This window comes from Lepisma saccharinum, unplaced genomic scaffold (assembly GCF_977018435.1).
Source record: "Lepisma saccharinum unplaced genomic scaffold, izLepSacc3.1 HAP1_SCAFFOLD_493, whole genome shotgun sequence".
In the NCBI taxonomy this organism is placed as follows: domain Eukaryota; kingdom Metazoa; phylum Arthropoda; class Insecta; order Zygentoma; family Lepismatidae; genus Lepisma; species Lepisma saccharinum.
The window spans coordinates 31676-47962 of record NW_028143179.1 but is presented as its reverse complement, the minus strand read 5'-3'; the positions used below and the strand labels follow the sequence as shown (position 1 = coordinate 47962).

Here is a 16287-nt window from a genome sequence, read left to right as displayed (position 1 = left end):
ACTAAGTTCCTTCACCTTGCCCATTTCGAACACGCTGATAGATAGACGATATGCCTACAACAATACCTACGCCATCATTCCGCTTGACGGGAAGCACGCCTGCATGTTCAAACTTGTTACGAAGTTGCAAACTGCACGAAATCGCCCGAATAGCAGTGGCGCTGTATGCGAGGAAGATTGAAACTACGAGGCACTGTAATTTAAACTCTTGCCTGTACGAATAACAATGTTGCATGAAACAGCGTGTTTTTCTCTTTCCACACAAATTATATGCTCTGTTTATACACTTTGAACATACATTTTTATTGACATTTGTTGGTGAAACCTTCATTAACATTAATTTCCAGGTGCATATGAAAATGATTATATTTACTAGTAGATATGACATTTTTTCCTTGGAAATTCTATGTGTACGAATAACAATGTTACATACTGTCGATACTGTATATGTAACATTACATTGACAAGGGTTAGGTGACAGAGCAGCCTATAGGCTGAACCTCGCCCGCTTAATAAATAAATTCATTATTATTATTATTGGCACGTTTATCCTGGTACTTGCCCCCTCCCCCCACAAAAATTCGTGATTACGCCTCTCCTAAAACATGCATGCATATTTCATGCTTTCTTCATTTCAACGTCGCACCCCCTAAATTTTATTACACACCCCAGATGATTAATCCTGGCGCCGGTACTGGTTGTAATCTGACACTTCACGGAAATTGTTAGTTTTCATTCCAGAAATGCAAAAGAAGGCAATAACTTAAGGAAAATGACATGTAGAATTCGTGGTTTTCAAAACATCGTGAATTCATTAACATTTCTCGTCTCGAAAATTTTCCGACTTGGTCGGGAAGTTGCAAAATTTTCCCGTCCCGAATTTCGGGATTTAAAATTTTTTCCACACAAACAAAAAAACTTATGTTCCGCACACCCCTAGACAACGCCGAACTAATTGTATATACTTCTCTGAGATGGCAACACTACTCGAACAATCTCGAAGTTCTTCCTTGTCGCACAGTACTTCTGCCACCGTGTGTTCTGACGTCAAAAGAGGAGTGCCTAAGCATACGTTGTTAGGTTAGGTCTGTTAGGTTTGGTTCTATTAGCATAAATACACGGCAAATTTAATATTTATGCTAACAGAACTAAACCTAGCAAGTCTAACCTAACAACTTGGGCATTTAGACTAAAAAAAAAACAATTTCTAGTGACGTCACAACGAAAGGTTGCAGAAGTGTTGTGCGATAAGGGAGACCCCACCAATCTCAATGGCGCGGCAGCACTCGAAGAGAGAAGAGAACAAGTAAAAGTTTTCATGTAAGTTATACTAACAAATAATGTAAGGCCTGTTCAAACCAAGTGTAATTCTAAACTGCACGTGCAAATTTGTGTGTTTGTCCGGAGAAAACAAAAGTAATTGTAGAATCCTTCACTCGCCGTCCCCCTCGATAAAGTAAAATATGGGGTAACATTATAGTATAAGGGAAACTGATTTCTTCAAATTTACAGGAGAAAGTACTTACGGAAATCATTTTCTGTAGCGTTGTGGAAGTTCGTGAATCTAGTTTTGATCCATTATAATGCGAAAACGTGTCGTTTTCTGCAAAAATCTGTCAGACACGCTGTTTCTGCTGCCGCCATTTGCTTTCTACACGAGAGTACAATGTTCCGTGTGTTAAGATGACGCAACCCCATAGTCAGTGTTTCTGCCTCGCCGTGTTTTCACTAGAACGTGACGTGTCGAGTATTTTTTTTGGGGGGGTTAGTGTGAATGGTTTTTGGGGCTAACGTCAATGGTTTGTGGGGCTAACATCAATGGTTTGCGACGTATTAGCATAATTTCAAATACCTTAATACGCCATAATCTGTTACAGAATCGAAATAACAAGTAACAGTAAGTACTCATAAATGTAAGAAATAGACATTATCTTAGAAATACATTATTTCACCTCAGGAAATGTTCCACATTCCAAAATAGTACGTTAGCAATGTAAAAACGTGTGAAATATATGATTTATAGGGGTTTCCCTTATACTATAATAGTACCCTGGTGGGATTTCGATTTACGTCTGTTAGCACATAGCTAATGCGGAGTTTTAAGCAATTACTTACTGCGTGTTTCCTTGATACTGTTTTTTCACGTTCATGCACTTCTATGTGATTCTGTAATTACCAACAGCTTTTCGTTGGCAAAGGTTCAGATTGTTTGTTTTATGATTGGTAACTGTTCTGATTGTTTTATCATCTTTTTCTAATTTTCCTAGCAGATAGATTGGCCCAAGTTCCTTTTGTTTTATTGCTTTTTCATCATGATACGAATGCAATTTTTACATGGTTGGATTTCGGTATACGTCTGTTAACGCATACTACGGAGTTTTAGCGATTACTTAAGGTTTTGTTCAATATATGCTTTCGTGGTTAGGTTAGGCAGGTTAGGTGTGGTTCCCTTAGCATTAAAATAAAGTCGGTACCATAAAGTCTACTAAGGTTCCGATTTACTTCTACATTCATTCCCACGCTTACGATATTTACTGTCGCTTGTCGACGGAGAATATCTTGTCCATGAGAAGTGCGTAAAATAATTTTGAAGTTGTTTTTTTCAACATAAATAACTTTTTTTGGAGTCCAAACAGTGATCATTACTTTAAGGAAGGTTCAAATTTCGTGTGACAATGATTTCCAAAATTCTACGATAATTAGTCTTTGTGCTAGGAGAAATCATAAAACAATCGGAACCGTTACCACTCCACGAACCATTATGCACGGTATCTGACGGATAGATAGCCCCACGAACAATTTCCGATAAGGTTAGGTTTGGTTCGGTTAGGCAAGCACAGTGAAGAAAAAAGTTTGGGAAACACTGACAGGGGGTTACGTCATGAAACGTACGCTGCATCCTGTTTAGGTATGGGAGGCAAATGAAAACAATGGCAATTGTGCGTCGGGTGAGATATTTCTCTTGAAAAATACACAATTTCCCAGTCAAATATATTCCACGATGAAATAAAATACCTCGACGGACATTGTAAACCTTAAACAAACTCATTTCCGTAAGTAGTTTCGGTACTTGTTTACTATCCTTCAGACACATTTATTTATTTTTACAGAAGGAACTACTTACCGTAATAAGTTCCTGTAGCATTGTCGAACATCGGGAAGGTGTTTTGTGTGATGTGGGAATGTTTCATAACTGAAATTCATGTTGTTCGTTGAAAATTAATTCTCCGACGGAGAATAGCTAGCCCCACGAACCATTGGCACGTGGATAGGTTGGTTAGTTCTGTTAGGTTAGGAAACATAGTTAAAATTTGGTGTCGTGTTAGTATCAGGATCTAGAAATTGGAAATAATTGCGATCCATTGGCGCTAGCCCCACAAACCATTGGTGCGTGGTTAGGTTAGTTCTGTTAGGTTAGGAAACATAGTTCAAATTTCATCAAAACAACGTTGATACACCTTCAGGAATGTTCCGCGAAGCAGATACGTAAGTACGAATGTCAAAAATTGACGAAACGAAAAAACTAGAGGTGTCCGAAGGATAGTAAATTTTTACCGTAGTTTCTTCTGTAAGAATGAAGAAATGTGTTTCCGATATACTAAACTGTTACCGGGCTATTTTCACCAGGTTCGGAGAAGAGCATAAGGGCTATTTTCTCCAGGTGCTGAGAATAGCATAAGGGCTATTTTCACCAGGTGCTGAGAACAGCTTATGGGGCTATTTTCACCAGCAAAAGTAATTACCTGACCTTAGCATTGTATTTTATCATATTTTATTACATTCATTGACAGTATTGGAGGCCTTCCTATGGCATAGTGGTAACGTCTTCACCTTGTAATCAAGGGATCCCATGTTTGATGCCCGATGGAGGCACATTGTGCTTTGGTTCCTTTGGTGAAGTGTCCGGTATAGTAAAATCAAACCAGGTCCAGCCCCAATTAGCCTAACTGTGCATAAACTGGACTTAAAAATCTCATTGGTGTATTACTTATACAGTAACTTATACTGCTAAGGAGTTCATTTATATTAAAAATTGGTGCAACTACCACTGTCACCAGGTAGTGAGGAAAGCAGATAGCGCTGAAGACCAGAAATTACATGATCTGGTGTTGGAAAGTATTTACAGAACTAATTTTAATGCTAACACCCCTAAACCTGACCTGCCTAACCCAACATCGAAAACATTAAGGAATGCAATACCCTTTCATATTTACGTCATGAGACATATTACCAGCACCAGTTCGTATTGGAACACCTTGCAGTATTTTTCTAACTTCATAGTGTGCAGAAATATTACTTGTCGTCCATACAAAAATAAATGCATGCTGACGGAAGCTTGATACACATCAGCAACTAAAAAATGCACACATGAATAGTTGGTTGGCTTAATTGTAGTAATAATAAATTTTTAGTTGTTTATATTTTATTTGTGAGGTGAAATTTTTAATATATATCCTATTTAAGGAAGATTCAAATTTTGTGTAACATTGATTGCCAAATTCTACGATAATTAGTCCTTCTGCTAGGAGAATTTGAAAAAAATCATAAGACAATCGGAACAATTATCTTTTGTTGATTGATTGCTTTGTTTTATTTTACTTTGCTTTTTATGACACTTTTGGCTGAGGATGATGTGATAAAATTGATGAATGGACACTCACTAACATCCGTGTCCAGGCCAGTCGTAAAAAGACATATTTATCTGCAAGAAGAAGTTGTAAAAAGTACCTTATGTAACTATCCCCGCTTTACACGGGCAACAGACTACTACCGAGAAGAGGCTCAAAGAAGTATCTTGCTTGAGACCAGCACCAACATGAGATGTTGAAAGCTGATAGGGAAATTACTGCAACACTTAGAGTCCTAAACCTGGCTTACCTAACCTAACTGCAAGAGCATTTAGAGACGTTATTTGAATATTGAGCTAAACGTGAGTCACCTAACTTAACTACAGAATCCCTTTGCAACTCACACTTGTGACCTAGTTGGCAGCAGCAGTCTGTAACGAAGAAAGCAGGAAATGAATGGCTGGTTGCAAGAAAGGAAACACACAGGAGTGCACGGAAGTGAAAAACCATTCTCAAACAAACATTCAATAAGTAATCGTAAAAACTCAAAGTATGTGTTAACAATCATAATACTAATCGAACCATGAAAAAATGCCTGTATACCATGATGAAATCAGAATTATACAATCGGAATGTATCCCTAACATAGTGCAGTCATTTGGTTCAAGAAGTACTTGAGTTACTGTTAGAGTTATTTTTTTCTGGAAATTTTGTTGCAAATTATGCACAATTAATGGTCATTAATTGGAATAAAATAATCATATCAAGCCTTACATGCTTGTGGTCTTCATTTATTTATATTATTCAGTGGAAGAAGGTATTCTTGTAGGAGGGGCGGGTGCATTCTAGTTCCAAATACAAAACCACTTTTCTAGTTCCCCCATAGCAACAACAAATAACAAGCTTTTAATGGAGAGACATCTTACATTTTTTTAAGTGCACAGGCACAAACATACACAGTTGGTAATGCAAAGAGCGCCATGTTTTTCAATTAGCAATGTGGCCAATATTAACTTTTGGTGCATAATTATTGCTAAATATATACTATTTATAATGTAGTTATTTTAAGATGATGATGTACTTCTCTTTCATTAATCACAACTTGAATCAACATTAACAAGAACATTCATGCAACGGTTTTAATGTAGTGAAACTGTAACAGTAAGCAACAATAGAATGATTATTTCTCTTATAGTGTAACTGTTACAAGCATATAAACACAATTTTTGTTATAAGTTTCAGGGGAAAGCGTTCTTTCTTCTTTTTTAGAAAGTTAATGATAGAGAGTGGGGAAACTGACCTAAGTTATGATAGTTTAATTCCAAATTTATTATGGTGCACAGGCATTTTGTACATGATTCGATTTCTAATTATGTCTTTTAACACACACTTCAGAATTTTAGTGATTACTAGGGCTAGGAAAGCAGGTTACCAGCCAGGTTAAGTCGATGTTGGCTTCCAACATTTCGAGTGCATACATTGCAATACATATTGATACAATATCATATCATATTCCCTGATGATGCACTCAAAATCTTGGAAGCCAACATCGACTTATCATGGCTGGTAACCCGAGAACACTTGTTTGAATCACATAAGCTGCAATTCCTATTTTAGGGCTAGGAATTTGTTGACATTTTTTTTTCTGGGCTTTGAAGACAATGCTTACAGTAGTCCATTTCACTTTACTTAATACCAGAAAACGTTGTTTTTATATTGCATTTTCGGACGTTTTGGGCTTTTAGATCATTTTTCAGTGTCTTTTTGCCATCTTTATTGCAATTTTTTATAATTTTTTACGATTCTTCTCCTTCCCAGTTGATCCATTGTTCCATGAATTTTAAATGCATTTGCTAGCTGTCTTCCATATTTAAACTCCCTAACATGGTATTTTTGGCAAGCTCGCTATTAATCGTAAATATGGTCAACGAAAAAGCACAATATTATTGTAAACTAACTGAAATCTTTGGCAATGGATTGTGGGGAATTTAATTTACCTCCAGATAACTTAAAATACTTTGGGTAAAGCCTACTTTCAGTTTCCATTGTAGGCTAATATTATTGCTTTAATTCGTGATTTTAAAGTGAAATTAGTCATAAGCACAACATAAAAAAGTAATCTGATGCACACGAAACAAAACTGTATATGTTGACCAGCTATTGTATTGTGCAAGGCCCACTCTGAAAGGAGTCAAATGACTTTCACAGAAAAACCTTGCCGAGTATTTTATGATTCCTTGAAGTAAAAATACAGAAAACTAGATTAGCACTTAGTTGCTTTTTTCCCCTTTTAGACCACGAAACAAATATTATCAAATTATTCAACTAGTCTCTTGTAATTTTGGAAAAAATGAAGCTTTCATTTTAAGGTCATATAGGTTTTTTTTAAAATTTTTTTAGGTCATCAACGTAAGTCCTATTTATTACTTACTGCACACTGAAGAATATTTTTTTCCATCTGTATATTCCTATTGTTGTGCCATCTTGGACACTGACTGCTGTTCCCTCCTACTTCACATGCATGGTGTGAGAAGCGGTATTTCGTCAGTAAATTCCTTCATTGTTAGGTTAGGTGGGTCAGGTTTATGGCTCTTAGCTTTAAGATAACTTCCCTAAATGCTTTCAATATCTGGCCTCTAGCACAAAATCCCGTTGAGCTTTCCATGGAAATCCAGAAAATCATGTGTTTGAGTTGACCTATAACGAAAAAGGTCTGCTCGCTCAAGCTACATTTCAAATCTTAATACTTAGTTAAGGTTTTTAGCAATGCTAATTAGTTTCCCCAAGCTTTGAACTTACTCTTACAATCGTTTCTATAATTCTACCTCACTTCCTAATACTCCTATCAAACCTGTGAAAAGTCATTAAATATTTGGATCTGACAGACCTTCTCCTTAAAACTAATAGTATTTTCTGTTATAGACATACAGAAATGTAACAATAATGCCATTAAATAAATAATTGAGTGTTATAAGGAAGCAAAACAATAAGAATTGTGGTGTGAATATTTACTTCATCTTTGTATTTCAAAAATGTTTACACCATTTTGCCAAGCCACTTTCATTCTATGCTCATTTTGTACAAACTTTTTCAGTGATTTGCCTAAGTTCATTTTAGTGGGCATCCTTAATGCACAAGTGATTGACACATTGTTGTATCTGTTACACACACTATACTCTGTTCTGGGAATCTCTGAAGCAGACAAGCCTCCCCGATGGTGCAGTGAAACTGTCATTGCCTTGTAATCAAGCGGTCCCAGGTTCAATACCTGGTGCAGGCACATAGTAGTTCAGATCCCACTTTAAGCTGTAGGTCCAGTCCTGATTAGCCTAATTGTGCATAAAGTGGACTTAAAACACCAAATCAACCAACCAAATCTGAAGCAAACAAACAAAAGCAAGTCTGTGCACAAGTAATTACTCAAAAGGGTTCAACCAATGGACACATGCAAGGGAATGGGATTGGGTGGATGGCGAAAAGTGACTGTAGCTACCAGCTGTTTGCATTAGCGTGCATTGCTTCGCTCCACTACTCACTTTCTCCAGTTCTCTACCATTATGTGTGGCCTTGCTACAGAGATTCCCAGGATTCCACAATTACCTTTACAGCTCTCTAGAATGCATTCTTGGAGTGAAATAAACTTAAAAGTTCTAATAAAGATGCTATTATATCAATAGTTCCCTATGTCATATTAATTGTGTTCAATTTACTACAAGTGCATTCTAAATTCTTGATTGTATTTTGGGAATCTTAAGCACAGACTTTAAAGAAACATTAAATAAATTTTATAGATGTTATGATTGAATGCTTGTACCCATTTTCCCCTATTCAAGGTTTCAGAAAAAAACAACATTAATGCCTCTAATATTCCAGTAAGGCACTGACATCTAAGGTTAGAAGTTCACATGCCATTGCACATTTTTTTAATCAGCTACATCAGTGGAGAGTGATTGATGTCTCGAACAATTAGAATGTGATTCTTCCATTGGAATGAAAAGTTCTTCACAGTGACGAGGCTAATGTTTATGTTCATGGGAAAGCATGAACTAGATGACACTATACTTGTCATCTAGTAAACCATATTACAGATCCCAGCTGAATGCTTGGTGGTAACTTAATGGTGTTGTGTGTGGAACACGATTGGTTGGTCCATTTTTCGGTGACGGAACCTTAAATGCCAATGGCTACATGAATTTGTTAAATAAGCTGTTTCATACCCTCAAAGTGTGCTTCTCACCCCTCAGTAAGATTAGTAGGAAGGCTGGAAGGAGCTGGTAGAGACTGCCACCTAAAGGGAAACACATTTCTTCCTCCCTGCCCCCTCAGCTTCAACCTTTGTATTTGTGTGTGCAGGGGCGGGGGATGCACAATGCATTAAAGATTACCCACAAGCAGTTGCTCACAATATGTCACTGTAAACAATCAGGAAGTACAGCTAGCTATTGCTGTTGAGTCTTGTACTTTTTCTTTTACGTTCTTACGTAAAACTGCCTGGAATACATCACATATCTTAACCCTCATCAATCATTCTGTTATATCATGAAGCATGATTAAATAAATATATGGGTCTGTGTGAACACAGATTTTGCACTTGTATTGGCTTCTTCCCCAGGAATGTATGTGTTTACATTTTCAATTGTATTAGTCATGAATCAACCCACATTTTGGCTAGTATAAATCAGGTGTAATTCAACTCGTCTTTTCTTCACATGCCTTCTCAAACTAGAAAATCCGGATCTAAGCGGAGTTCTGCATTTCTCTGTCTACAAATAAAAGAACTTCCTTCACCTGTAGAGTCACTGCAAATAGATTACAGTGGAACATCAATTTACATTTTTGACGGGACCAAGCTGAAAAAACTTAAAGTGCAAGAAAAGATAAAGACCGGGAATGTAAAAGTGGGGTTCTACTGTATTATATAGACTTACATAACTTGCTTGTATTAGCTAAAACTTTCTTGAACAGTGTCAGAAGAACAGAATAACAAATTGACATGGCTGCTATAGTTCTATCACTTTTTCAATGATGTAATGATAATACTATTTTCTTGCAATTAAGTGGCTCAGGTTATATCTGCATGGTTTGGATCCAACTTTTCATTGTAGATCCAGTCCCCATTAGTCTTATCTGAGCCTGAATTGGTCTTGAAGCACACATTAATAATTTTTTTGTCTTTAACTTAAAAAATATTTACTACAATGCCACTGCCATTGATAATATCAGGCATTAAAACAAAATAAATTTACAAATAAAATATACAAAGAAACAATATCTTAATGGGAAGGATGATACGTCAATAGAGTGAATAATTCATGTAACAAAGATGTGGGTTGTTCTACAATTAGGAGATACTTTTGACTTAGAAAATAGTTTTTGGTGAGAGAGGAAGATCATATGAAAATACAGTCCCTACCAAAAGTTTAAGACCACCTTGTCATGTGATTTTCAGACAAGCAAAAAAAAGTACATATGCGAGTGCTTTTCATGAAATAAACACTTGAATGCAAAAGTGGAATTATTATGTAATGTTATTGAAAGGTACATCAACTAATAGATGCAACTAATGGTTGAAACAATATCTTAATGGGAAGGATGATACGTCAATAGAGTGAGTAATTCATGTAACAAAGATGTGGGTTGTTCTACAATTAGGAGATACTTTTGACTTAGAAAATAGTTTTTGGGGAGAGAGGAAGATCATATGAAAATACAGTCCCTACCAAAAGTTTAAGACCACCTTGTCATGTGATTTTCAGACAAGCAAAAAAAGTACATATGCGAGTGCTTTTCATGAAATAAACACTTGAATGCAAAATTGGAATTATTATGTAATGTTATTGAAAGGTACATCAACTAATAGATGCAACTAATGGTACAATTTGTAAAATCATTAAATCTGACTCTTTGAAAATATACTTGGAAACAAACATTTCTCCTGAAATTAGATGAATGAAGTGTGAAATTTTAATAGTCAATAGGTCCACCTTTAAGTTTCAAGCACATTTGCACACATTTTCTGATGATGCGGACCAATTTCTGGCATTCTTGGGGTGTAATCTCATTCCATACTTCGGAGATCTGTTCACATTCATTGGCTGGCGTCTGGCTAAACGAAGACCAATGGTATTCCATAGGTTTTCTATAGGATTCAAATCCAGACTTCATGCTGGTCAAGGCAACAATGGGATTTCCCTTGTTTGAATTCAAGCCGTTGTTGCTGCTGATGTGTGGCAAGACTTGCAATAATCCGGTCCTCACGTACAGACGTTACCCTGGGGCGGCTCTCAGCGTGGTTTATCAACCGCTGTACCTTGCTGCTTGAATTTGTTTATTGTGTTTGCCACGCAGGTTTTACTCACATTCAATGTGACTGCAATTTCTCTGAGACCTATTGCATTTGTACATACCAATTATTAGCCATTTCACGGCCACAGATTTTTTCCCTATTATCACGTAGCTTGCGATTCAAACAGCCTGTTTATTATCAAACGTAACGAAAACAGGTTTGAACTTGCACAATGATGCTACTCGAGATATGTCTTTCTGCACCATCTATTGACACACATTTCAACTAATGACTGATAAAATTTGTTCACTCCAGCGCAGTCGCTGAGGAAGATATTGTTATCTGAAGACCTCTCAGTTTTTGCTGTATTTTTTTTTATTTTGCGAATTTTAGAAAAAATATAGAACAGGAGAAATGTTGGACATTTTTTTTTTTTTTTTGTGCCCACACCTTTGTTCATGTTCCACAATACTGGAAAAAAATTCAGTACTGTCATAACGACGTCGGTTACGTGTATACAGATTCATCTGTACGCTGGATTTTTCTGTTAAGAAATTTGATTTTCCACTTACGTATCCCAAGAATTACAAGACACATACCAATATTTTTTCGGCAATATATGCCTCACACACTATGATACTTCCATACAATTTCACTCCACATTTGTACCAAAAACTTTAGGTCAGGATTCATTTATATGAAAAAAGTTGGTGGTCTTAAACTTTTGGTAGGGACTGTATGAATTTTGTTCTTGATACTGGATGTGTAATATTTTGATGCTGTATAAGCAGCACAACTGAATTTTCACTGATAACATTTCATTGAAATATTGAAAATTCCTTCTGCCATGCTAATGACTTGAGTTGAGTGGTGGGTGTCCATGCCATTCATAATCCAGGCATCTTTGATTATTTTCTTGAGGATGTTGAGTTAAATTACAAAAAATTTTGGTCTTGTGATTTCAAGCCATTCAGCAAATTAATTACATTTTTTTAAAAAAACATAATTGTTAGTCTGCTGAAACATTATACATAGTGCATAACAAATTAATACACCAATCTTGATTTCAGAAAGAGAGTATATGTAATCCCATCAGTGAAACAAGATTCTTCCAAAGCATGTGGTCTCACTATAGCTTCAAATAGTGTTGAATGGAACTAAAGATAATTCAGGCGCTAGCCCCTTTTTCTCAGGAGATTTCTTTTCTTTTTTCAAATACTGGGCTGGGTGGGCACCGGGGCCGCTTCCAACATTAGAAAAGTTCCCGGATTTGAACCTGCCGGGAATCGAACTTGGGACCTTTAGCGTGGTAGTCAGACGCATTACCGACTGAGCCACCGAAAAATGATATGTGTAACTTCCAAAGCTCAAATTAAAATTTAGGCATGCTGATGACATAGGATCTAGGGGACAATGTTTATTAGCATCCCCATTCTATTGTATTGATGGTTGCTTTTTCTCTTCATTGTATTATGAATAATCATACTTATTTTGTACAAAAGTATTTTTGCTTCATAAATAAAAAGGGCGGGGGCAGGCATTCATGCTAAGGACAAATTGGATCAATGTGTATATATATATTTCTTAATAATTTTTCATTATAATTGAAGGAAGGTAAAGAGCTCTATATTAGAATATTGAAAAACTTTTAGAATTTCCTAACAAGTTTAGTAACTATTGGTGGAGAGCTGAGAAAATTAACTGCTGAAATGGGTGCAAGGTTCACAATTCTATGCATTTATTTGTGTTAAATGCTCTTTTGGATTTAAGAATTATTTCTACATTTACCTTTAATAGGTGCTTCATTTGATTGCAGTGTACCTTTTGAAGTGAAATTTCAGCTAGCTTGTAATCGATAAATTAATGCAAGTTTCTTGTAATTTACAAAACAATTTTCCAAGAGTTATATTCTGGTTATAAATTACGATCTATATTTTTTTTAAAAAATTGCTTGAATGTGTGTTCAAAATTTACATTTTCTCAGACATTTACACCATATATTCATGTGTCAAGCAGGAATGAACCACCTACAGGTTAACATTATATTACTTACGTTTTTGTGTGTCCTAAACATGTTCAGATAATTTCCAAAAAATTAATATATTACTGAACAATATATCAACGAAGAATATTTTGGTTGTGAAAGCAGTTAATGCAAAGATCAAATTTTAATGGATACATTTTATTTTCCAGCAATGGCGAAGAACTATGACATCAGGATACCATCTTCCTTACTAGAACCTCCTTCCATACTGCCGAGGTTGACTTCCCTGGAGAAAATATCTTGCAACAGAGTCAAGGCTATGGTGGAATCGGCTCATGAGAAGATCAGCAAGGAAGCGGACAACTTAGATGCAGAGGTTTCCAAACTGAGGGTCTACTTCTTGCAGCTGCCAGCAATTATACGTACCTCTCTTCTTGAGGAGTTCCGCATGGCGAGATATGGCCTGTACACAGAGGATTATCTAATGTGTTTTTTTTCGTTGCAACTCCTGTTTTCTAAAGGGGTGGCGAAGGTTGGCATTTCATTTGGGAAAACATTCTGGCAGAAGCATTTTGATAGTCTTCTGGAACTTTTGTCAAATGAAGGTAATTCACTAGTGAATCTTTCTCTGTGTGATTCATTTCGATTTCGTAACTGTAGATTTTCACTGATGAACTATCACCAGTTAACAAAAGTATTGTTAATAGCAGAGAACTTAGCTGCATTGACCCTAGAGAATGTATGTGATGATACTGTACTAAAGATCATTGGACTCGAGTGTACCAGACTTCGGTTCCTGTCTCCTTTTTATGATATGACAGAGAAAGGGTATAATTTCCTCACACAGAATATCTTAAGAGTTGAACTAGGATCAAAAACCGAGGCCATTTGTAAGAGTAGTATGTGGAAGTACTGGGACATTTTCTTGCCATTGGAAGACCTTGTGCCCAAAGGACATACCCCAGAGGATTACCAGAGAAAGAGGAGTCCTCTCTGTGATACTTTGAAGACATTGGTGGTAGACACAGAGGGAGAGATTCCAGTTGAATCTGATGTAGAATGTATCATGATGATACTAGAGTTGATTCCTGGCTTGGAGTCATTCGGAGCCTTGGAAATGCAGGAATTCTTTGAGAGGATTCATTCTGATTTGGTTCGGTTTGGTGGACAAGTAGAAGAACTCCCACGGTTGAATCTCACTTCAATTCTTGTATCTACTGCTTCAAAAGAAACACTTGCCTTGATCAATTGGATGTGTCCTCAGCTCCGATCCTTGGATATAGGTCGCTCTTTCTTCCATAATACCGAATCGCTGATACCTATAGCTTCTCTCAACAGCATCACTCACCTTCGTTCCTTGACTGTTAGTTGTTGGTATCAGCAGAATGCTTGCAATATTTATGATCTGTCACCAGAGCTGAAGGCAAACATAGAATATTTAGAAGTTATTGATCATGACTGGAAAATACCCTTTGATCTCCAACGCCTAATGTCAGAATTTCAGTCACTGCACACTCTTTACCTATTACTTGAAACTTTCACCTGGCGAAAAGAACTGGAATCACCTGACATGAAACATAAAAACCTTAAGTCGATTACACTTTATGGAAATGTTTCCTTTGAATCTTTACTCAGTATTTTGCAGTGCACGCCAAATGCAGAGAAACTGCAAGTTGATGAAATTTTGCAAAAACCTGAAGATTTTCTGCCCAGATTCTGCAAAGAAGTCAAGTTACCAAAGTTGAAGTCATTGACTGATCTTTCGGGGTTATTGGACACGGAACAGGAACTTTCTTATTTACTTTCCCATTTTCCTTCCATTAATGTGGTAGGCGAACTGAATTTTCTCAATGATACGGATGAAGAGGACTCTGAACAGCAGTGATGAATACATCACTGAAGGGCAATTCTGCCTTACTTGTATTTGCACCGTTTTTAGAAAACCTTTTGATGTATTGATACAGCAATAGCGAAGAGGAATTCTTTATGCATACAGCTATATATATGTATGTATGTACCAAAAAATTCAATACATTTGTAATTCTTATTTACTCCTTGTACAATACGACATATATTTTTCCATGGCAGTGTGTTCGATCAGTTTCAAATTATGTTGGTTTTTATACTTTCCTTTCCATTTTGATGCTTTTTTTACTTGTTTGGTGGTAAGACAACCAACAACTGAATTTTATCTGTAAATAATAAAAATGCTACTGTAAATTAAAGATAACAAACTTCATCTTTTAAATATGTTTTTTATCCAAAACCTATATGTTTAATAGTGTGAAAATTATGCGTGATAAATAAAAGTTCCTGGCCGGGTGGTGCTTGCTGCTGAATTTGCTTTGTTCAAGTCCTAACCTGGGAATGGATGTTCTTGTGTGTGCATCATCTATTTCATCTAATCGCCACTGATCCCCATCATCGCAATTAACCAAACATCACAGAAAAGGGAAGTGAAATAAGAAAAAGGCAACATATAAGGTAAAATAAAGCTGTTTATGCCAATGGATGGATAAATTCGATTATGAAAATTTGAAATGACTTCAACAAATCAGTTCCCAAGCCGTTGAACAGGATATGTGAGATATATGGTATGATGTATAGTACCTTCAGGGAAGCAAAATATCCTCCTGATATAATTTAGATAACATACTTCCCCATGAGGAGGAGAGGGAGTAAGAATTTCACATGATAGCCAACCTTTGTATCAGGTTGTAGTTTGAATCATGGACTGATTTCTGTTATGTCCAGGTCTGCTCTTTTCCCACCTTTCTCCCTCTGTGTAGTGTTGCCAGTGATGTAGCAATGATGGTCAACAAGTATTCTATTAATGTTCCATCTACACATTCTAATTACTTGCATTAAGCTGAAATGTACTAAAGTGAGACCACAAATAAAGAACCTTTGGCAGAAGCTTTCGCTCATCTTCCCCTCCAACCAGAGGGGCACAAAAAAATTTATAAACCTCTACATATTATGTGTGAAATGCATTGAATTATCATTTTTGCATGTCTATATGGCAGTAGTAAGGGAACAGAGCTATCTACAGATGGTGGAGGGAGGTCCGACTAATGACGATTTTCTACAAAATGTGTCTACAACATGCCACAAAACCACATGCATGGTGCACTCTTATGGAATTGATTTTTGTTGAATATCTTCGGACTACGATATCTGACAAAAATCGCATGCATAAACGGAGCATTGTAGAGTCATGGAAAAAATAATTCCCCCATGTAGCCTTAATAACAGCAGACTTAGGAAGTATTTTTTCCCGCGCTTGTACATCCGAGTTTGCCTGGTGTGGTACCACATTTCCTTGAATGAACTTTTCGCTCCGTTTATGCATGCGATTTTTGTCGGACGTAGCAGTTCGACATTTGTCATTCTGCCACATCTGACAAAAATTGCATGCATTGCGCTCTTATTAATCCGATGTCCCAGCA

General features: G+C 36.5%; 1 protein-coding gene across 1 annotated transcript; it reads left to right on the top strand.

Annotated features, from left to right (window-relative positions):
* The first annotated feature begins 1191 nt into the window (after window positions 1–1191).
* On the top strand, window positions 1192–15070 carry LOC145982960 (uncharacterized). The gene is made up of 2 exons (XM_083116243.1): window positions 1192–1320; window positions 13048–15070. Exon 2 carries the CDS (start codon window positions 13050–13052, stop codon window positions 14721–14723), a length of 1674 nt encoding a protein of 557 aa, XP_082972369.1. The 5' UTR covers window positions 1192–1320; window positions 13048–13049; the 3' UTR covers window positions 14724–15070.
* The last annotated feature ends 1217 nt before the right edge of the window (window positions 15071–16287 follow it).

Excerpts from the sequence above, each read along its gene's own strand:
- LOC145982960 (XM_083116243.1), top strand. The coding sequence starts at position 13,050 with ATGGCGAAGAACTATGACATCAGGATACCATCTTCCTTACTAGAACCT.